A 24,895-nucleotide genomic window follows, 5' to 3' on the forward strand; every position below is an offset into this window, starting at 1 on the left:
TATCACTCATTATTTACATATCACTGAGTGATTTTTAAATCACTCGATCGTAAATGGTCTATTCCTTGAGATAGCATCTTCTTATAGAAAGCATGTACCATAATTTTTTTAAATTGTTTTTCAAGGAGCGACAGCAAGTTTTCTTCTAAAACTCATAACATGCGAACTTATTATTTTAAGCGTAAAAGTAAAAAAGGCTCTATATGTTCTTATATATTAGTCTAATCAATAACAAGTACATCAAAAATTGGTATTGAAATTGAAAAATCCTTTACCGAGATAACCTATCAATCCAATACCAATATGGCCGCCGTTATTATGCAGATTAGGTGACCTTTGACCTTTTACCTTATCATAAGATGGATCTTAATTATGTGTATCATATTAGTAACGTAATTAAAATATGAAATTGCTTTAAGGGTATACGATGTATTGTTGGTCGAAGCAGCAGAAATAAAAAGTAATTCACAGCATCTTGCGAATGGTAGTGAGCTTTAGCAAAAATTGCATTGCTCAATTCATAGCGAGCGTGTAGAAGAATTCAAATATCACAGATATACTTTTGTAGGTCCTGTGGTTCTTGAGTTATGTTGTAAAGAGGGCTGAAACAACAACACTTTTGTAAAACGTACATAACTCATTAACAACAACACATTAAGCAAGTTTTCAAAGTGTATGATTTGTAGGATGAACTTTTGCAAAACACCAAAGTGTTATTGTTCAATAATATATTAATTCAGATAATGAAAATCGTTTGTTTTTTTGGCTGCTTCGACCAACAATACCTCGTATACCCTTATAGATTATATGTATGATTTTGTAGAACATTACAATTGTATAGCGCAGAAAATGTTTGTAAGAGATAACAAAATATTTATTACATAGATTCTACTGGCAACAAATGTTATCCCAACCGGGAGCGAGTCCTTTTTGCGCAATTCGTATTGGTTACAAATGGACTTCGAATTCGCGTTAAATTGCAGCAAGAAAATGTTCTTGAATGCTTTTTTAGAGCAAGGCTTCGAGAGTTGCAAAATGTGGATATCTATTTTTTGACATAATTAAATAAAGTATGTAGTCACCACGTATAATGTTAATGTATAGTTGTTGAGGTAGACAGAAATAACGTGAATATTATACGTTGGTATTATCGAAAGCAGAATGTTGGTGTATTGTATTTCGGTCACAACATTTCATCCAATATGTGTATATTTTATAGCAGTATAGAGGCCATCGAAACCAGTGGCAACAGCTTCAAAATAACATCACTTTCCTTATTAAAAAGAAACCAATTTAAAAATGTATTGATTCATCTAACTAAATACTAACTAACTATATCCAATACTATCTGGGTGTCAGGTACACCATTTGATCAATGTACAGATTTTGTCGGTTATAAGAAATATCGTTGATGCATAACGCAGTGAGTGAGTATCACGCCTATGTTAAAAGTACAACCACTGGATAGTTGACACATGCTAACATGTTGCTAACATTCATTGGATAACTAAATATCAGGATTACACATTATACACCGGGTATGGCTCTTCAAATGGTCTTTCTCGTATTTCTTGAACTTTCTGGTAGTGTATGAGCCTGGCCCCTCAGATGGGGTGTTTGGTACCACTGGGGGGGGGGGGCAAAGCTGCAATTTTACCATAGGTAGTTGACATCATGGGCTACACAAAAATGTCTGATAGCAATTAAACGGGATTAGCTTTTGACGGGAAAAGGTCATCGAACTTTACACATGGTCAAATTTCCAACTTGCTCAGATTGTCTTAAAAACCATTTTAATGTATTCTCTAGTCACAAGAATTCAGAAAATGTATAGTTTGACCTATCTAGGACGTGCCGTTCTTGGGTTATAACCGAAAAGGTCAAATGTCACATTTTTGGCTCTACGGGGTTCAAAAACATCAATGTGCTCCGATTGTTTTTTGGAAAATCAGAGCATTTTGATGTTTTTGACCCCCATAAAACAATTTGACCGTTGACCTTTTCGGCTATAACACAAGAACGATACGTCCTAGATAAGTCAAACTATACATTCTGAATCCTTGTGACTATAGGAATACATTGGAATGGTTTGAAATTTGACTCTGTGTAAAGTTCAATGACCTTTTCTCGCCAAAAGCTACTCCCATATATCATGTCCTTTTTATATAAGATGGTGAATGGTCTAACGGTCTTTTTAAAAACGTCCTTCCCTACTTTCTTCAGTCTATCATCGTGATCATAGCGTTTCGTTTACATTCGTTGATTATTTTCCACGTTTATTTATTTATAGTTCTAATTAGGTTTACTGTAATGGAAGTTGTAAGTGATATTTATACATGCTTTTTAAAGCAAGAAACGTAAGCGTAATTTGAATGTACTCTAATGCCATTCAATGTACTGACATGAATGTACTTTAATTCGTTTTGATGTAATTTAACGTAATATGAAATGTAATTAATTTAACGACATTTAATGTCAACATAATGTCAATATAGTTTACTGTGGCCCCTTCGTAAGACACGGACACAGCTGATGTAAATGAAAATAAACTTAAAACGGTTAATGGTTGACGATTTTCTATCCACGGACGTTGTATACATGTATGTGGTACTTTGATTCTGCTTTCTTGAGATGTAATATGCTCCCTTGAAACATTCAGCTATTTATCATACATACATACATACATACGCGTTGTCTAATTGGCCGTGAGTTAACAACGTTAATACCCGGATGCTTTAGTATGCCGAATTTGGTATCAACAAACACAGAAAATCACGTTTAAAGAATTTTACATCCTATGTTTAAGTTCCATGTTTGAATTAGTGGTTCTTTGATAGAATAGAGGGCATAAACAACGATCATGCCCTCAATTATGTTAATGAAACCCGTTCATACCGTTATGAACACGGCAGAGTGCCGAATACGCAAAATTACTGTTCTGAGTAAACGGCGTTTGAAATCTAGGTACCATTTCATTGGTCCTTTTAAAAATTTAGAACATTCGTGAGCACTCATTTGAAATGTTTATTATAGACGTGAATGCACATTATTTATTTGTAATACTCGCATGTTTTGAAGCAATCGATATATCCCCTGAAAATGCGTTTTAACAGCTATTCGGCTTCATGCTGTATCCAAAATGTCTCTACCACTGCGCAGAGAGTCGTATTCGGGGTCGAATACGCATTCAACTACGTGTAAATCATAGCACACATCCTTGATTTGGAGCTTTTGTGTACAAATTACTGGTTCTCCTAAGGCTATGTAGACTTAACTTGTTTTATAAGTTATAGATAATCATCCCTGTAATATTTGCTAAATATTACAGGGAGGATTGAGGATTTTAAAGCAGAAATAACAATATTAGCCTATATTTTGCGTATGATTTTCTGGGATTTTCCAATTTTACGGGGGCGCACTCACATTATTAAGCCATAGCGATATCATGTGGGGGAATGTTTGTACTTATTTTGGTATCACTGGGTAGAGGATACCTGCAACTATATGTTGGTATCAAATATATTAGTATAGGACATTTAATATAGAAAATTCGGGGTTTCCAGCTATACAATACTAGAGATCCACCTGGTTTATACAGTTAATAGTATACGATTCGTCTCTTTGCCGAATTCATTAATCGTACTTAGGCGCGATTCGACCAAATCAAGATTTCAATATCTACGTCGAGGAGTAAGATTTATCATTAATTTTTGGTGGAAATAAAAGATAACCTGAAACATAATCATAAGCATACAAAAACTCAATTTGCTCACAATTCTCGATTCGTCACTCTGCCGAATTCATAAAATTAAATTCCCATGATTGTATTTCATAAAATAATACTTTTCTTTTAAAAAACGCGATTTTCCTGCGTTTTTCGATACCGAAATCGTCATGCCAATCACATGCGCCGATAATGCAAATGTATGAAATCGGTTATGTCTTCAGTTCTATTACTAAACCCCTAAATAAGGATTCAATAATTATTGTAGATATGATCTTCTTGACAAACATTCATGAACTCATTACCAACTGACCCAGTCCCAGCATCATCTTTGATTTATAATAAGGTGTCAATTTACTAGCGCGCCACTTCGAACACTTACGCGAGCATTTTTCTATGATCCTATACGCAGAATTGACACAGAAGTGCGGTTAAAATCTTTTTGGCCACTATGGAGAAATTTTGGCCGTTGGGTTAGGTATTGTATTTAAGACTCTTTAATAATGTTTATGTTTGATGATATTTGTGAATAAGAGGTAAATGACTGGATATGGTTTTCTTGATGTAAAAATGAAAAGTATAAATGCATATGCAGTTTGATTTTTGTCCCCGTCGAACGAGTTCGTAAAAATGATTAATACGTTGGGGTATGCTCCTGTGCGAGCATTCTTGTGGGATACTGTGTAAGTTGCAGCAATAGCTTGTGGGGTGCATTTTCTTTGTGAATATAGATCATGGATCCCACAAAGAAAAAATAGCTTATGGGACTCCATAAGGCCTGAAAGGTGCAGAAATGCTATTTTTAGAGTTGTGAAATAACGTTCCCCACAAACTATTTGTGGTATATTTTTTGTACCCCACAAGAATGGTGTGATAAGAATATACCGCTGAAAGGACCACCCAGCAAACACAAACACGTTTTAAAAACGTTTTAAATAAGTTATATTTTGGCTTTTGGTTTAAGTAAAAACGTTTTAATAACATTAAAATGTCGGGTTATATAAAGGTCATGATAACGTTTTAAAACGTTTTGTATGAAAACACACTACAACAATATTTTTATATGTTTTCATAAAATGTTTTTGTAAACTATTTTTGCAAACATTTTTGCCAAATATTGTGTCAATATTTAAATAACATTATGTTAAAATATTTGAAGCCAGCAAACACAGAAATGTTCTTAAATGTTTTTTCAAAACCTTTTAATAACATTTAAATGTCGGGTTATATAAATGTCATGAAAACGTTTTTAAAACGTTATTGAAAATATTTTGGGCAAACATATTTCGCAAAATATTTTTTCAACCCCAAAATAACATTCTGTTTAGAATGTTTTGTATCAAGTTTTCAAAAATGTTTTTGGAATGTTATTAAAACGTTTTTATACCCTTTATATAATCCGACATTTAAACGTTTTCTGTAAAACATTTTTGTTTTTTTTGTAGTAGATTATCAAAAATGTTTTTTAAGGTTATGAAAATGTTTTATACTCTTAATATACCCTTTATATAACTCGTTATTTAAACGTTTTCTGACATCCTTTTATAACCTTTTGCGAATGATGTCGTAATCGTTTTGTGTTTGCTGGGCACTTGCCTATTTTATACATTATTATGTTTTGATGAATCCAAGTGTGTGAAAATATTGGATCCAACACATAATAATGATAAAATTGGATGCTTTACGCCCAATATTTATTGGTCTCGCTATGAGTTTTAAAATATTGGACTCGACTACGTCTCGTCCAATTTTTAGAACTCATAGCTCGACCAATAAATATGGGCTCAAGAATGATCGATCCAATTTTATATCACACTATCCCGCATAATAATCCTGGTGTTAGTAGAGGTGGTGGTGTGTTCACATTGGACTCATCAAAATCTCAACACGCATTCATTATTGAGCACATGCAATTTTACTCTCAACAGGTGATTTGCATATTTTATTAACCTGTAAATGTTCGTTTTGTGACAACTTTTGTATTGCAGTATTAAATACCATAGGATCTGGCGGCAAGCATGCAGTGTAGCATTTGAAATAATATTAAACCGATCTTCATAAATAAAAACTTTAAACTATGAAGCTATCTGAACCCTATAACGCTGTTTGAAAAAATCTAAATGATCTGAAAGGAGCATATGTACCTGGTACATTTACTCTATTTCTAAGCGAACGAATGTATATACTATATCCGTGATCAAATCATACTTGATGAGGAAGTCGTCATCAGAATCTGTGCTATTGCATTTTAATTTCATTGAGGCTAAAAAGTAAAATACAGTAAGCCAAAAAATTAGGGTACCAGTTGTGTTTACCCCTGTATATCCTAAATTAAAAAAAATTTATCAAAATTAATGAAATTGGTTGAGAATTAAAGAAATGGTGATCTAAAACCTAATAAAGAAACGAAATCAAAAGTTGCACTGTTGTGTTCTAATCAATGAAAGCACGACGCTATAAATTTAACGTGTTAATCAACGGAAGCACGGCGATGGTTCTCCTGTTCGTGAACACATTGCGTGCAAATCAATGGGGCACGCAATGGAGCAAACTGCAACTTTTAAATTGTCATCTTCCTTGGGTTTTTGGATCGTCATATCTTTATTTCTTGAACAATTTCAACAAATGAGGTCTTAATTTCGAGCTAAAAATGCAGCTATCGGCTGCTGGTTCCAATTATGACATATCTGTCTTTGTTTAGGACATACAAGGGGTGAATATAACTGGTACCTTAATTTTTTGGCTTACTGTATATTAAAAAATTCAAAAGTAATGGTAGTATTATAAGTAATAATACATCACTTGTTCCATGAATATCATGTTGTCAAAACAACACATATATGCATACAGTTAATAGACCATTTCGGTAATTATTTGTAAAACAAACCCCGAATTACATCGTCACTGAACACTCAGCGCATTAATAAACAATCTGCGCATGTTCCAACGATGACGTAGTTTCTGTTTCTTTACAAAGGATTTCGGGAATTACTGAAATTATTAAGATGTAATATTCTCAACTGTTTTGACACTTCTATTATACTTTTTCACTTTTTCATTTTACAGCACGAGGAATATGTAACGATCCCAGGCAATGTGGAGCAGCATGTAAGTACTTTTTATTATTCTATTACATAGAAACGAAAGTACTGTCGCGTTTGTTAGTAGTGGCGCCGCAAAGGGTCATTTGCCACCCCAAACAGTTTTTACACTTGAAATAAAGCTATAAGGAATATTCCACTATTTTGGGCAAACCTTATATAAAATTTAGGCACATTTTAAAACCCCCCTCTATAATTTGGTTCGCCTCAAGTTTGGTAGTGACGTCAATCCTTTTGTGCCGCATGCGTGCCGACAAATTGCCCCTGTACGCGTGCGTATACACTCAGCGCGTTTCGATACTGCGGCGAAATACGCACGCACGTCACTACCGAACTTGAAGTGAACTAAATTATATGCCCCTGACGAAATTGGTGGAGTCACTGTTTGTTTACTAATTAGTGTCGATTCTTCCATGTTGTTACTTTTGTTATTGCGCATCTTACCATCACATTTGCATTATCTGACGTCCATACCAACCCCCAATTTAGTAATTACATTGGGTACTTCCCAAATTAAACCCTAAAATATAGAGCGCTTTCTACACTTTCCTCTTTGCGTAAATTACGTAATTAAGCAATCTTCTAATCTAACTTTACTACTTTCCCTTTAATTGCATAACAAATACGAAATAGCCTCACACCACTTGATAAAGTTCTTCGACTTGACTTAGTTAGTAGAATAAATCCTGCATAAAGCAAAACACAAAATAAAATCTCACACGTTTCTACTCTAAAAAAATAATGGAGATTTTGGTATCGAAAAAAAGCAATTTTGAATGTGCTCTTTCCAAAGTCTTCCAAATTGAGTCTTTCTCCAAAAATAAAGGGACAGTAATATAACACGCAGTGTAGGTAACGATTAGCTCAAGATATAATTAACTGTTTTAGGACTACGTCGATAACTGGAAGATTAAGGGAAGATCGCATTATAGAAAAGAGATTTAAAATTAGTGGATAACACTGAATTATAATCATTCATAATAAACGGTTATGTTGAATGGGCCCTTTCAGCGACCCTGAGGAAAAATTAAACCCCTTAGATAAACCCATTGTTGAAAACACTATACTCTATAAGACTGGTTAATTCTCTATTTGTGAAACATTTAATTTCCAAATGGTGAAAACTATTAGCCCTCATTGTATACCAGTATAGTTTACGTCAAGAAAGAAAACTTAGACAAACAAGACAAAGAACACCTGAATGACAACACATAATAAGACAATTGAGAAATATCATTGAGTTTCAAAAATAAAAGGAGCTTGTACGATAAAGTAGTATTTAAACACTTCAAACAACAAATTTCTGAAATTTTGAGAATTCACCACTCCGTTCTTGAATCGTAACAATTTAAAAATCACACTTTAATTTTAATCCATTCCACAAGTCGAAAAAAATGTGCATTGAACACTTCATGCATAATACTTGAGAGTACTTCGTACTGTACAGTGACTCCGTTGACTATACAGGGTGTTCCTGAAAGAACTGTATCGTCGGAAACTGAATTGTTTGAGTATTTTAACGCATAAACTGAACATAACTAAATAACTCATTTGAATTTTGACAATTGACCGCTCCGTTTTTGAGCTAAAAGAATTTTATGAAACAACTTCATTTTCAGCCCGTTCCACGAAGTCAAATATTTATCAATGACAATACACGCCTCATGCGTTGATGATGCGCAGTGATTAGCACTCCGAATACAGATCATCGATTGATATTTGGATCCGTGGAAAGGTTTGAAAATTGAGAGTTGAGAGTTTTGTAAAATTCTTATATTTCACGAACGGTGGGGTCATTGTTAAAATTCAAAAGTATGTGATAGCTGATTTATTCCTCAACCACACCAGTTATTTAGTTTTATTTAGTTGTGGCGTTAAAATACCCAAACAATTAAGTTTCCGACGATACAGTTCTTTCAGGGACACCCTGTAGTCGTAAAAGTAAATATTTCAAGAAAGATGAAGTCAATTTTCGAAATTTCAGAAAATTGTTGTTAAAGTGTTTAGTACAAAATAGCACTTCTTGGTACAAGCTCCTTTTATTTTGAACTAAATGATATTTCTCAGTTGCCTTGTTATACAATATTGTGTTTGGTTCAGGAATTAAGGTTAAACAAAATCCGACGGTAAGTTTGATATCTCTGTACGCCACCTTTCTTCGATTACGATTTGCAGTTTAATTTTTTGTTGTCAAATAGTCACTCAAAATTACTTATCTATGTAAATATTGCATCGCCAGGGACCTCAGCCAGACACAGGCATAATAGACACGACATAGTTCTCAGTTGAAGGAGTGTCTGTCTATTTTCAATAAGGGTGATATATTTTGCTTGAATGAAAATTAAGCACACATTTTTATGGCACTAAGGATGTCGACAAATACAGTCCAGTTCTTTGGTTGAAAGTCAAATAGCGACTTACGTATAAAACAGCATTACGGTCCCAGAGCAATTGAGATACTCAGACCTCTCACATATACGCGAACAATCTTAATAAAATCATTATCACATTATATAGTGAATCAAAGACAAACAACCTTTTACCGCATTTTCTTGTCGTTCGAATGGTGAAGTAGGTTTCTTCGAGTACTTCGGCAAGTTTTTTCATTTGCTATTTCATAAAAATAATTTGCTACAAGTGGTCTCAGGTGGAAAAGCTCGTGCCCAATGTTTTCAGAACATGCTCTGAATTAAAATAATGAAAAAAAAATGGAATTGAAATTGTCGGACATCTTTGACAAGTTTGGTGATTCCGGCACTCAGTTGACAATAATTGGTTGGTGACATCGGATTTCCTTGATCGAAAGAATTATTAACTAGTTTCGGTCAATAGAGGGGGTTATTTGTCACCTGCATTATGATGGAGGATAGGTAGAAAAGTACACAAACACAATAAACTAATAAATTGTAATTTACCATATTGATGTTTTGTTGATAATTTCCCTCCTGTTTCTCCTTGCTTTTTGCAGTCTTTGTCATCACTCTCGCCTGTTTCTTTCATTAAGTAATGCAATAATCAGATTCGATTTATTACCATTGTTCAATTTGGATGTAAAAAATAATTCCTTGACATATTTTTACAATCGATAAAATAGCTTTGATTTTGAAAGATCTGTCTTTATTTTCATTACAAGTCTCTCCAATCACGATACAAACGAAGCACGTCACCTCTCAGCTCTATGACATACACACATTTCAGCAACTTCATTCCAATAATTCCATCCGGGATTGCAATCAATTGCTTCTATTTTAACATCCATCCAATTATGAGTGAATGAAATGCCACTTTGGTGGTGTCAGGGACCTGACAGTTACATGTTAACATGAATTACCTAATCCAATAAAGCGCAAGATACTTAAACAATACACACTTAAAAATTAAATATCATCAACTCGGTGTCAGTTGTAACCCATGGTGAATGTTATTTATACATTGCCATATCAAGTTTATATACACTAGTTCAATAGCTGCCATGTACGGTGCCTGGTTTTATGGTTAATGCAATCATTTTGCAAGGTGGATGAGTTTTACAGAGTCCAGAGGGGACTAAGTGCAAACCATATTCTTGGAACATTATCAATGGTACCTGTTTAATTATATATAATATATCTCAATAATAACAATACCAAATCTGTTCGATACGTTCACAACAGCTATCTAAATTTGCAATATAAGATCACCGAAATTTGGTATGTGTAAAATAATAACATTTCTGAAACGTCGAGAAGAGGCAAGTAATTCTGGTTTATTTCATTTACACGTATAAAGTATTCAAATGTGACATTTTTCTTTGTAATGATAACGTTTATATTATTGTGTAACACACACCATTTTTTCACCAATTCTAAAATCATTTGATGCAGATCGCGGTAACTCGTCCGAATAAGCGGCAGACTTTTATCCCGAATTGTCGTTGTTTTGTAAGTAACGGCACCCCTGCCATTACTGACTTCGTGACTTCGAGGAACTTTTTGGAAGCTTTGAGAACATTATTAGTCAAAAGCACAAACACACAAACAAACTAAAATAAAACATTGCAAGGCCACATTTGTGTCGTAAATGATTTCGTAGCTTCGAGGCAGCTGTAAAATACAAAACATATATTTGATTAACTCTGAGCTGACGTAGATAATATGTTTCGTTAATCAAAAACGAGAGTTGTAGTAGCAATAATAACGACGTCTTAACATGACATAAATAGAAAGTAATAATTTAGAGTGAGCGACGTTTTTAATTAATATCAGGAATTTCATCCATTGTAGTAGCTGTTTTTCTAACATCGATTATTTTATTCTTCCTGAGATTTCTTTTCTTGCCTTATCAAATTTTGAATTGATCGAAGTGATCACAAATCTTATAGATCGCAAATATCTTACAGATAGGTCACAGATTTGCAGATTTCGAGTATGCAAATATGTTATCCCTCATCCTTATTGATGTAAATTATTTTAACAATGACTACGAAGGGGGTTGTTTTAACTCCCCGTTTAATTTTCTATATTAAATCTCCCTTACTACAACAATTTTCTATATTAAATCTCCCTTACTACAATGTGTAGCTACGGGCCTTCTCTATACTGTGAAACCAAAATGAGTATACAAGCATTTTCAACGTAATATCGTTATTACGTTATATAATGTTTCGCTAAAAATCATACAAAATGTAATATTCACCGGATTAGCTTGCAAAATAACTATTGTATATACTTAGTTTAGCGTCCATATCTCTCAGGATAAGTTCACAAGAGCAAAAGAAACATCATATACCTTACTGTAGAACTAGAAACATACGGCCTGCTTCACCCCACCCTTATTGTTTGATAGTCGGCCGTGTGAAGATGGTGGGTTAAAAATATTTTCACTGAAAAAGGTGGTTCTACGATTAGTTCAAGGGTTTAGTATAATGCTAGATAAAAAAAACCCTTTGTAAGACGAGGTTTAATGTATACTTTTCATTTCCCTTTAAAATTCAAATAGCGAATGCTTCAACTGGTAAGGTTCAAATATTCACATATTTTTTATGTTTATATATGCGAGGGTGGGTCAGTATGTAATGAGATTTGATCTTTGACCCCATATACTGAATATTTGGATAGAATTTCTTTATGATCCCATAAAGACTGTAGCTTTGTCTTTCAAACCACATATGTGTAAATGATATCATATGCTTGAATACGTAACAACAATAGCATAAAGTCAATAGACTAGGGACTTTGCCAAATCAGCAAAAGTACATGGTGTATATGGTGTAAATAGCAGGTCTTGGGTCTGCTTTTAGTAAAATCTGGGCCTTGCCATTAAACTTGGATGGAAATGGGACGTCTTTGAACTTCAACAACTTTTGGACTTGAAGGGAAGCAATTTGGTGCTGCCAAAATGGTGAAAATGAAAAGCAGTTATTACAATGACATCAATTATCTCCAAGATAAAACAGATTAAAATATAAAGACTGGACACATGTGAGAGCTAGTACAATATGATTAACAATAGTTGAATAAAAGTTGTATTTTATTTACGGTTTCAAAAATTTTCTGTGTGACTCCCGATTTAATGTTTGGGGATTAGTCAACAGAAATGGCAGAAAAAGTTAAATTTCCACGTTTGCTATTGTTGGCAATATCAAACTGTTTATAGAAAGAAAAACCTTGTTTCTGCCAAAAATAACACATATTTGACTACATATTATCAATAAACTAAAACCTTTCCAGACCGGCAAAGATGGTTATATGAGCTGGAAGTTTGTGGTATACTACTATTACAAAAAGCAGCACTCTCCATACATTAATTCCCGAGAAAGTCTAAAATATACAACAAGGTCTCATTTCAGCCTTTTATTTCCCTTAAAAAACACGACTCAATTTCAGCCAGTGACTGTAGACCATTGATTGTATGCTAATGCTGTTACGTAAACAATTGTGTGATATAATTTTTACATGTGTTGTTTGAAAGACAAAGGTACAGTGTTTATGTGATCATAGAGAAATACCAATGAAAATAATCCATACATGGGGTCACAAGTCAACTCTCATTAATTACTGACCGCCCCTGATATTTGATTTTTAATAATATTGCCAAGGTAAAATGCAATTTTTACGTATATTAAAAAAAACCACACACACAGTATAGTTATCGCTTTATGAAGAAGTATGCAGAAGTATGCCACAATCACTCCTTTACCAAGTAAATAACCTTAATACTGTATCGCTTTGCCAAAGTCTCCCGGGTATTAATGTCTGCCAGACCTGAATTGCAAACTCCCATAGCGATCTTACATAATGCCATTATTGTAATTAGTTTGTCCACATCCAGATATAGATGTCAACATCAAGGCTCTATATACAGTGATTTTAAATCTAGATTGAATCGATTTGTTGCATCAATCCTACCCTGTCTACACTAGTGGTTCACATATAGTGCCATTATTGTAATGAGTTTGTCCACAGAGACGAGCTACATTGAGGGTCCCTACATAATGATTTTGAATCGAGATTGAATTAATTGGATGCATCACATACGCCCCATCCAGAGGTTCGCACGAAACACGTTGATAGCCGTGAAATATTGCGTCCATATTCCATAATGCACAGCAATAGCTAGCAATAATATCATGTCCGCATTTGTGTCATTCCATAGCATTGTAACTCCTTCTAGATCTTAGTGCATTTTAGTATACATGTAAATACAGTAAGCCAAACAATAAGGTACCAGTTATATTCACCTCCTGTATATCCTCAATAAAGACAGATATGTCATAATTGGAACCAGCAGCCAATAGCCGCATCTGTTAGCTCCAATTTAAGACCTCATTTGTTGAAAGTGTTCAAGAAATAAAGTCAAGTCAAGGAAGATACTGATTTAAAAGTTGCAGTTTGCGGCATTAAATGCCCTATTAATTTGTACACAAAGTGCTGGTGAACAAGAGAACTAGCGCTGCACTTCCATTGATTAGCACGTTAAAACCAGCGTTGTCCTTTCATTGATTAGAACACAAAAGTGCAACTTTTGATTTCGTTTCTTCTTTAGGTTTTAGATCACCGTTTCTTTAATTCTTAACCAATTTCAACAAATAAGGTCTTAAATCAGAGCTAAAGAGTACTGGTATTGACTGATTGTTTTAATTTTGACATATTTGTCTTTATTTAGGATATACAGGGGTGAAAATATATGGTACCTTAATTCTTTGGCTCACTGTATATCTGTAGATCTTTTTCTTTCATACATCACATCGTGCATAACTTAAGCTGTAATGTTACACTTAGGGGAAATACAGTAGTTCCACATGACAAAGTTCGTTCATATGTATGTCATGCAACGTTGAAGATCGGTAATTTACACATTATTAGAGATATGTGATTGGAGACCGTGTTACTCAAAACGTCATCCCAGCTTCATCGGTTAGCCAAGGGCAATAACACTTCGCTCCAAAAATATTTAACGAAGATGGTGCAATATTATCACACGTGATTTTAACTTGAATAAATGACCTTGACCCTACTCGATAAATGTCGATCATTCTGATCAATTCTCTCTCTTATTGTGAAAGTCAAAAATCATTGTCTTAGAGGTCGGTAAATGCGTTGATCCATTTTGGGATTACAAAGATAAAAGCAAAATATTTTTCCAGCCCTTATATTTCATTGTTTATGGTCAGTCCCAGAATAACGCCAAATATGGCAAATGACCTTTGCACTTGGCTATACAGGATGTGGTAATCTAATGGGAAACTGTATCAATAACTTATATTTCTATATCATTTGTCACGCTGTTGTGGCAGTGACGTCAATGCGTTGAGGCAGATATTTCGCTCTCACATCTATGCGGCATTTTTAATCGCGTGTGACGGTGCACAGTGTCGACGTCCTATACGATAAATATAAATTTAATACTCCGTTGGTGAGCGACGGGCGAGTGGTATTTCACCGAACGCAAGAAAAGGAGTTCTATCTGATTGGCTAGCAATCGATCGCTTAGGTCGCTTAGTAGTCAACTACAAACTCAAAACTGAGCAATGTGTTCAATTCGATTGAAATCGATATTCTATTATTGCCGTAGATAAAGAGAGTGATAGTGTGTCAATAATGTACATTGTATTGCAGCTTGATTTTACATGCATTCCTTTATATTATTATTTTCTCAAAGAGTTGAATATGATCACAATTTTTACCCAGGATTTCAAATTTTTTACCCGCAAATTGCAGTTAAACATATCCACAGCAAAATACCGGTCCTCACTAATTAGTGTATTTAATTTCCAGTTAGTGTATTTAAGATAAAACCTGACAACAAATAAAATTTTCTTGCAATAGAAATATCATATGGGATACTGATATGGTAGGCCGCAACCGCCACAACGTGGAGCTGCTACGCGTAGCTGACTTTCTGCTCCGTGGAGCCAAATTGACCAATCATGATCATGTTAGAGTTTTTCATTACTCGGAGGTAAAACTGACCAATTAAGTACGACTTACTCATTACGTGAAGCGAATTTATTCATTCAGAATTTGCCAGACGAGCGTCACGTAGTTGCAAGATATCCTCGGTCACGAAAGTTATGATTCAAAAAGTAGTTTATGAAAAGTACGAACTGACTTATTATTAAGATGGACATGCACTCATAAGAAACTCATACAGTATTGTACATAACTATATAGCTAGGCAGAGTGGTGGTAAACTATGCACACAGTTCTGCGATCTGCAGTGCATCGCCGGGAGCTAATTTGTATAACTTGCACGGTGTCCCTGCGGAATTCGACCTTCAGCAAACTGCAAACCAGTTCGGATTTACTTTATATACTAGTAGTAGGCCATACATACTGTAGTTACTGTCCGTTTTCCTATACACAATACTCAGTGCGCTCACCATTGACGCGTGACCTCTACAAATAGTGTATGTTAGAAGTATAGGCCATTGCCTAGTTGACGTCACTGTGTAAAAAATAACCGGCCAATATTTAAAGTATTCTCTGAAATTCTAGAAAATATAGTTTTGTGTTTGGAAATATTGGTACTTTAGTGTTTTAGGAAGGATATGTAAACGACAGATAACACCAAAAATATGAAGAAATTATTTCTGAACCGTGTTAAGTCATTAAGCTTCTCATTTTCAAGAACGCTGGTTAACAATAAGCAGACTATTGTCTCATTTCGTAAACAAACGCCCACAGTATTGTTACCTTGCGTTCGCTTTATAATCGTTCACCCAACTGAAACTCTAATACCAGCTCATTGCTCATTGCACAGGTAAAACAGACACAAGTGCAGTGTGTATTTAACCAGAGAAGATCTGATGTAACATAGTTGAGCTGTTTTCATTGAGTGTTATCTTGGTTTAATAGCTTTTAATGGGGTTTAAGTCCTTCAAAGGTCGTGGTGAATTCTACTGTAGACATGACTGCATCATGATTATTTTAAAGTCAACAACATTCAACAATATGATCACCGTGATAGTATGACAGTATCAGTACCGTGGGTGTCAGTGATCCTGGCCTGACACAGTAGACAAACAAACAAACAAACACGCCACACACATGACACGTGCATGCAAGGTAACATTGACTATACACTAATCAAACAATGGTATTGATCCTGTACAACTGGTCGTGGTTTATTTACAATCGATTCATTTAAAATCCCCATAGTAAACATTAATTTTGGCAAGAGTTTTTCTCTCTGGAACGAGGATGCATCCACTGGCTCCGCGTAATGAAAAGATCTAACATGATTGGTCAATTTAGCTCCGCGAAGCGAAAAGTAAGCTACGCGTAGCAGCTCCACGTTGTGGCGGTTACGGCCAGCCATATACTGATCATGCGAAAATCGTAAAAACAATGAATAGAAACAGTGTGGCAGGCTCTCAAAATCTCAAATTGTATGCTTAGCCTAAGTCGCTCGGCCTATCTCGAATAAAATCACCATGCGTAGCTGTTGAAAAACGTAAGGATTCACCGTACTATCACGGCAATTTTTGACACGAAGATATAGGGACGACGACGGTGTGCGGTGTGTTTGTACGCCAACGCTTTGAGCGGACGTTAGCGATTTGAAGCTGCGCCCAATGAAATGCGCACTGACGTCACTGCCACATTAAAAAATTGAAAAATGGATGCAACAGCCAATATAATATGGATTAACATGAATGATTAGAGTTGATTCTCCTTTTGGATTTAGATAATTGACCGCATCCGCACAAAGCAGAAAATATCTCATGTGCTTACCTTGACTGACTTTGAATATTCGCCGTAGAAGTAGTGATGTAACTGGAACAATTCGCTAGCGAAGTGTTACGTGTAATCCGATTATCACTATGTCAACGAGATCACGCTTTTGAATTCTACACCACGATCAAAATGATCGCAACACAAAGTCTATGGCATGTACTATCAATTCCAAAAGGTGCGTGATCCAGTTACCAGGGAGTTATGTAACCACTTCGCTGGCGAATTAACATAGTGATAGGTGGATACAATTTTTGAATGTTTTGCCCCGCACTAGACGTACACTTTAATTCTGCATCGCACCTTTGATTATCAAGAAATAGGCATAACTACATTTTCCGTGTAATTTATTTATCTTTTAATCTGTTTTGAATCATTATTTCACTGTTGTGTAATCGATGCATTCTTTTGATTTACCGAAGGAACCATTGATACACTTGATGCTATTATTGATTTACATGTACATCACTCTTCCATAGTAAAAGTGGCACAATTGTGATTTTACTCTTTCGCTGTTAACTAAACATATCTCGATATTAAAACAAGCACGTTGAACAGAACAAACGGCATGTGAAAGCTACGACTGCGCCCTTGACGATGATGTAAGCATCATGTCACAAAAGTATTTTATTTTGATATGAGCGCGAAGATATTAGCGGGTTTTACATGCCACAATGCTTGCGTAATAACCATTGATCGCTGTAAACAACAACTTTTAAATTCGGGTATTTTTCTTTAGAAGCACTATTGTGTTGTCAATTTTAAACGAAGCTGGACAAATAATTGGCGTATTGATAACGGCTGCGTTACTTTTTGTGAAGTTTTTAGATGAAAACCTATACTATGTAAAATACATACATTTTATGCAAATTCTGCTTCTGAAAAAATAAGAACATTTTAATGTGTTAACCTATATTTTTTAAACAATATAGTGACAAGAAAATGTTTGCAGTCAATTTATTGCACTACACTGCAGTAAAAGTTTACTAAAGTTTACTCTAATACAGTCGTGTCTGATCAGATAATGATGAAATTATCACAAAGTAATCACATGGTATGCAAAAAATCTAAACTTCTAACTCAGTTTCTTATTTGGCCATGATTGGACAGAAAACGTAACACTTTCACAAACATTTAGTAAGTTGATCCTCGGTATCGATACACTGTGGCCTTTGCACTGAACCAACAAAGATAACACATTGTGCCACAAGGGTAGTATTTTGTTGCTGTTTTTATTTGTTTCTTTTTTCATTCAGTTTATTCAGCTTTATCCTAGTTTTTTGGCAAATATCTTTGGGTGTAAATAACATTAAGTTCTAATGTTATGCAAGAAGATAGTAACGATTCTCAAAAACAAGTCTGGTATTACTCACACTAAAAATGATTTTTTTTTCTTTTAATTTTATACAGTTGGCAAACGAACAGGCGACATACAAATTCCACAGAGTTTTGAAGACATTCAAATACCACTGGTAAGTGTTACTCAGTGTTGTGATGATGATGATGATGATGATGATGATGATGATGATGATGATGATGATGATGATGATGATGATGATGATGATGATGATGTTGATGTTGATGATGATGATGATGATGATGATGATGATGATGATGATGATGATGATGATGATGATGATGATGATGATGATAAGGTGCATTTCATTTCCATGTTTCTAATTAATTTCTCGACATATATAATTAATTTGGTTCTGCATTGTCCTTTTCAATGTTTCGTCTATTTGTTGGGTTAACAGTATCTCAGATGTATCTTTTACGTATCAGGCTTTGCTAAAGACTAAATATAAAGTATTGATTTGATGAACAACTGAATTTGCAATTATAATGCACTCTTCAGACCCACTTTTATAAAGCGCTTTTATAAAGCGTGATGAAGGAAAGATTTACGATGTTGTAATTTCAAGTGGTTTACACTGATATTATCGATTTGTGATTCGTGATCACAAAGTCACGAAAATGGTCTTATCTTTGAACCATAAACCATCGGTTCCTATAAGACTTCCTTGACAACACAATCTTCAATGTGTCCAAAAGATAAACAGGATGACTGATGATATCATGGTCATCATTTCTCTTTTCCAATGTATCCAATAATCCTTGTGAATTTGTGTCACTTTAGTTTTGATCTTCTTATTATGTGAAATACTTTAACTATGGTGGTTTAATAATGCGTGTTACTTTTCAAATTGCCATTTAGATTTCAATCCCGGGTTTTCTGTTTAAAATTATATATAGTATAAGCTATATCGGATTACACACCCTATCTAGAGTCCCCTGTGTCTCTCTCCTTCTATTTCGTGGTCGTCTAAAAATTCCAATCCCCTTTCTCAAGTTCTGATTATCTTCATTTCGTCTTTCTCATCCACGCCTTTTCTCCATATTGTATTTCTCATTCAATCATTTTCTTTTCTCTCCTTTTCATTATTTCTGCTTTTGTATCCCTTTATTTTAATTTATTTTCCTCCTCCCTGTCAGCCTTCACCTTTTTCTTCCTCTTTCCCTCTCGTTTCTGCTTGTTTGACGTGTTCAGTTCTATTCCCTTTCCCATGCCTTTTTGTATTTTCCAATCCTTATTTTCCTTTCGCAGACCCAAATTGTATTTCAAACCTTGTTAAATTCAAAATTTATATCCCCACACATCGTATTCAATGACATTAATGATTTCACTTTCCTTAGCCCCTCTTCCAAAGCACATTTGTAAAAGTCATGTAGGTATAGTAAATAAAAGCCAGGAATCCAGGGCGTTTGTCCCCTCAAGGTTCTAAAAGGAAATGTCACAAAACGCCTTATTGTATTAGATGTGCTGTATACGAACATAAGAAATCATATTAGTCACTTAGCCGTTCTTGTATTAAAGTAGTCTGAGTAATATAATGTGTTCGTATGATGACGCGCAAATAATGCTATATATAACATGGACCAAGACCATGAACACTAGCGAACTTTATTTATTTATTTATTTACAAAGTAAACAAGGCTGACTTGCCGTTAGGCAAAGTGCTCGATTGTAAAGAAGAGCGTATTTATTTATTTATTTATTTATTTATTTATTTATTTATTTATTTATTTATTTATTTATTTATTTATTTATTTATTTATTTATTTATTTATTTATTTATTATCTGATAAAAGTATAAACTCAAGATAACAAATGTCTACTCTAAATTTTGCAGTCGCTTCCCTGATAAAACAGCTGTATTCACCGTATAAGTAGTGATGTAACAGGATTAATGACCATAGTGATAGAAGAATACAATTTTGAATGTTTATTCCTGTTACATAACTACTTCAGCAGAGAATTTAGGATAAATAACCCAAATGTCTCTTATGACTAGTGCTTTTCGATTTTAGTGGTGCGAAATACCAGTCAGCGTCCAATAGTCACATGCTGGTCCCCATAATTTTATTGCCAGTTTTATTTACGTCCAATTTTATTCACGTTATCTACCCACATGAGCCAGCCAACATGGGAAAATATTTTGAAAAACAAGTTTCAAAATGATAAAAGCGCATACTTCTATATTTAGTAAATTTTGGAACAAGAGAATTATTAAAGTAAGCAAAATATAGATGCTTGGATTTTTACCAAATTTCGTGCAAAGTTGGATACTCTTCTCCCAAATGTGATATTAATTTCTTTCGTAGAATTCCGCTCAATTTGCCATCTTCCCCGCAAATAGTTGATCTTATTATTGAACCACAACTTGAGCAAACATTTGGGAATTAGACTAGTCCAAGCTGGAAAAGCAGTAGTCCAGATCATTTCTTGTGATCAATCCTGCATCGGATGAAGCGAAAGCAGAGTGTCAGTAAATATTAGCGTCTGTCACACAGAATTGGAATAGGAAAAAAACCCATCCTAGTTACATGCACATGCGCAGAGAAAGATTTACACTGAATGGTTGTATAAGACTGCTAGCTAAATATAGCACAACAAATTGCTTTTAATCTTTGAAATTGAAATGACCATTCCCCATCATATTAAAGCCTTAATATACGATTTCGGTTAAATTTTGATTTGATTATCAGATTATTCTCTGCCAAGTATTGTAAAATTACTATTAGTAACAACCGTCAGAAAGAGTTTCTGGTCATTTCTTAAAAGACAAACTAAAAATGGTAAAATGAAAGTCCGAATAATAATTTTAATTCAAACTTGCTCTATTGTCCTTAAACATGATTTTGGCTGAATTAAATTAGGTGTAAGTTGTGATATGTGTAAACACTACAAATATGCTTAAAAAAAGCTTTGGAAAAATTGATCAAACTCATTTTTATAGATCGTACATTATGGTTTTAAATAAAACCATTCGTAAAAACCTTTTTTGTGGTATTCATGAAACTTTAAAACTTGACAAAAAAAAAACCCTAAGAAATCAACTTCAAAATTTGAGACAAATTAACACACGATGTCATATTGATGAAAAATGTATTTAAAAAAATGGCTATTTGTATGTATATTATAAGACAGCCTCTCCCATTAAAGAAACTTTGGATCAAGTGACCAAGTCGATAGTTATTAAATAGACGCTTCATCATGTTAGACTCAGATATGTATAAATTGTGTAAACATACGGACGAATCCAATTTCACGCATTCCTACACCTCAATGGCAGGCATAGCTGCCCCCCCCCTTAGGTCTATCCCACCTAAAATGTGAAATAATGTGGCCTTAGCGGGGATATTTAACTGCATTCCATCACCCGCGTTACACGTAGACAAAAGAACGATGAAAATTTACAACAAAATACAATTCAACATCGATTTTTAAGCGGATTTAATCCATCCAATTGGGCAGTAACAACACCAGTTTGTTGCAGACGGGACCCAGTAATAGCCGACTGAAGTCTGACCATCACTTGGCTCGTTGGATTCGTCTATACCAGAACATTCCTTGCTTTACGTGTTGAATATGTACCCGGGATTATGTAATATACTGAACTTTCTTTGTCATTTAAAGTCAATTATCTGTTAGTTATGGTTACCAATCATACTGTTTTAAAACGCTTTGCCCCATCAACGAACATAATAATGCAATAACAATAACAGATTTGAACTTCAAACATTCTTACCGATCACATTTTTTAACTTCTTGTATATTTGCAGCAACCAAACAGAGATTTTGAACTTCAATCAGGATCAGATGCCGATAATCTCTCTTTCATACAGTCACTATTTAAATTATTACCAAAGGAACGACAACAAAGAATCCAACAGGTAATGCATGTTTCCGTGAAATTGTCGGGGTGAAATTTTAAGTTGGAACTATATAATACCAATCAAAGGGGTTGCGCAGCCTGTCTCACAAAAATTGTGCAAGTGAAAAGCGCCATCCATCTTTGGCAATTAGAAAATACTGTTGTGACACGATGCTTATATCAACGTCAAGGGAGTAGTCCTAGTTTTCAAATATTGTTTGTTTCATTCATTTTGGTTTCGGCAATCCAGAGATCTGCTTCACTAAACACAAACATATGAAAACCCTTTTGTGCCACTTTTTAGAAAATTGAATAGAATCAATGCACACTACTGAACTTCTCTTATGCGAGCACACGTCTACATCGCGTCATGAGTACCCTGCACGCACGCGTACTGTATTGCACTAATAACAAAACGTGCTCATTACACGATCATTCCCATTGTGGATGCGGAGTGCACATACACACTGATGTCCAATGATACGGACCCCGCTCCCGTGTGGAATCGCCCACTATTATGACTATTGAACTCATGAACTTTTGAATTTTTTTATTTACCCCTGCACCCAGAACGGTGGTCACCAGCTTATTTTGTTATGCATAGTCGCACTAAAAGTCGATCGATACATGTTGAAATCAGCACAATTCAGAGATACTCCTTTTTGCTATGAAATTAATTTTCTCGGTCAAATATAAAGCAATATTTTTTCCTTCAGTAATGTCAGCTAGCTAATAACATAATGCTTGGATATACATTTTTTAAATGCTGGTGTTAAAATTAGGCATGAAATTGTGTCTTTCAGTGTAAGATTTTTGATTTTTATAGGCCTTAACTTCGCCCGCGAGCTTTTTTCGGAATTCATGTTTTAGCGTTTCAAACTAATACAATTTGCTAAAGAAAGATATTTCCCACCTCTGTATGGCACATCGTGTGGATCTATATATTATAGTTTTGTCAGAATATACGTTTTGATCTCACCTTTTCCCACTCGTGACTGCCAAAATATCCAACCAGTACTTTATTACTAATATAACCAGCAGAAATAATCGATATTTCTATTGTGGCTTGCAAAATCATCCAACCATGGGTACGTTCGCGAGTTGATTTTGACAAAACTGGTGGTCGGAATTGAAAAATGGTGCAATCAAAATCGAAATTCTGACAAAACTACTAGCCATATATGATGTGCTTGTTGGGAAATATCTTTCGTTAGCGAATTATGCAAAAACGTTGACCCCCCAAAAAAGCTGGCGGGGCAAAATGAAGCCTGCGAAAATCGAAAATCTTACACCAGAAGCCTAAATTTCACACCTAAGTGTAACATCAGGGTTTGAAAAAAAAGTACATAGTAACAAGCATTATAGTTTTCACCTGACAGAAGAAATGAAAATGATTGCTTTTCATTTGAGCGAGAAAATTAATTATGAAGTGAAAAGGTGTAACTAAATATATTATATATTTCAGGTATATTTTATTAAATGTCATAGCAGTATTAAAACACTGAATTGCGACACAATTTACAATTTATAAACATCAAAATTTACACATTAATTAATACAACATAAAAATATATATCTATGTACAATTTCAAAGTAATATATTACTACATCAAAAAACATATTTAAAAGAAAAAGGAATTATAAAAAACACAATTTAAATCAAATTCATAAAAAGTCAAAGAGGTAAGAGTAGTGCACTGGTAGGGAGCTCAATTATTGCAAAACAAAAAAAACTTTCATTGAATATTGCACACTGTTTTGGTGAAAGGTTTTTACTGAGAATATACAAGCTATTAAACTGCACTTTAATAAAAGTTAAAGGACACGGATGAAAATAATGCAGCTAGCACAACAAAAGTTAGTAATTTAGGAAGTATAGGAGGGTAGTTCATTTAAAAGACTGGTAAGATAGGGCAGTGGGCTGTTCTTGAATCGGTCAGTTTTGAATCGGTATGGTTTGAATTTTGCTTGTTTCCGGAGTTGCATACTTGATCTGAACTTGGAGCAGGGGAACCACCTTGAGAATCTTTCAGAGCTGCTAGCTTTGATAGCAAATTCCTTGCAGATATGAATTCTGCGATCCACAAGAGATTGAAGGTTGAGGACTTCCAATGCATCAGAGTAGGTTGTATAATCTGATGAAAGGATGCAACGGCAAACACGCTTCTGAATCTTCTCAAGGTGGTTCACCTGCTGCTGAGTGAGGCCAGCACTCCAGAGTGGTGCAGCATACTCTAGACATGGGCGGACATAACCTTTGTAAACGGTAAGGAGATCTTCTTTGTCAAGCCCGGCTCCTTTCAGTTTTCTGAGCATGAACAGCTTTCTGTTGGCCTTAGTGTACATTGTATTTACCTGACCCTCCCACTTCAAATCCTTATCAATGATAACTCCAAGTAGTTTGACCTTATCAACAACCACAAGATTCTGACTAGAAATACGGACTTCCACGTTGGGAGCAGGTTTTCTACCAAAATGGACTTGCATGACCTGACATTTTGTAGGATTGAGCATCATCTGATTATCAACAGTCCATTGGTGCAACGAGTCCAGGCTTTTCTGGATCTTACTAGGTTTGCCATGGCCCCTGCTTTCACCTATGGTCAGGTCGTCGACATATTTCCATACGTGGATGTC

General features: G+C 34.7%; 1 protein-coding gene across 1 annotated transcript in view; it reads left to right on the top strand.

Annotated features, from left to right (window-relative positions):
• LOC140141999 (uncharacterized) overlaps positions 1-24,895 on the top strand; it is a 199,734-nt gene that overhangs the window by 165,845 nt on the left and 8,994 nt on the right. Inside the window, exons 3-5 of the mRNA XM_072163898.1 lie at positions 6,791-6,832; positions 18,450-18,511; positions 22,167-22,277. Coding sequence (XP_072019999.1) covers positions 6,791-6,832; positions 18,450-18,511; positions 22,167-22,277 — 215 coding nt within the window. The remainder of the gene's footprint in view (positions 1-6,790; positions 6,833-18,449; positions 18,512-22,166; positions 22,278-24,895) is intronic.

The sequence above is a fragment of the Amphiura filiformis genome, chromosome 20 (assembly GCF_039555335.1).
Source record: "Amphiura filiformis chromosome 20, Afil_fr2py, whole genome shotgun sequence".
NCBI classification, from domain to species: Eukaryota; Metazoa; Echinodermata; class Ophiuroidea; order Amphilepidida; family Amphiuridae; genus Amphiura; species Amphiura filiformis.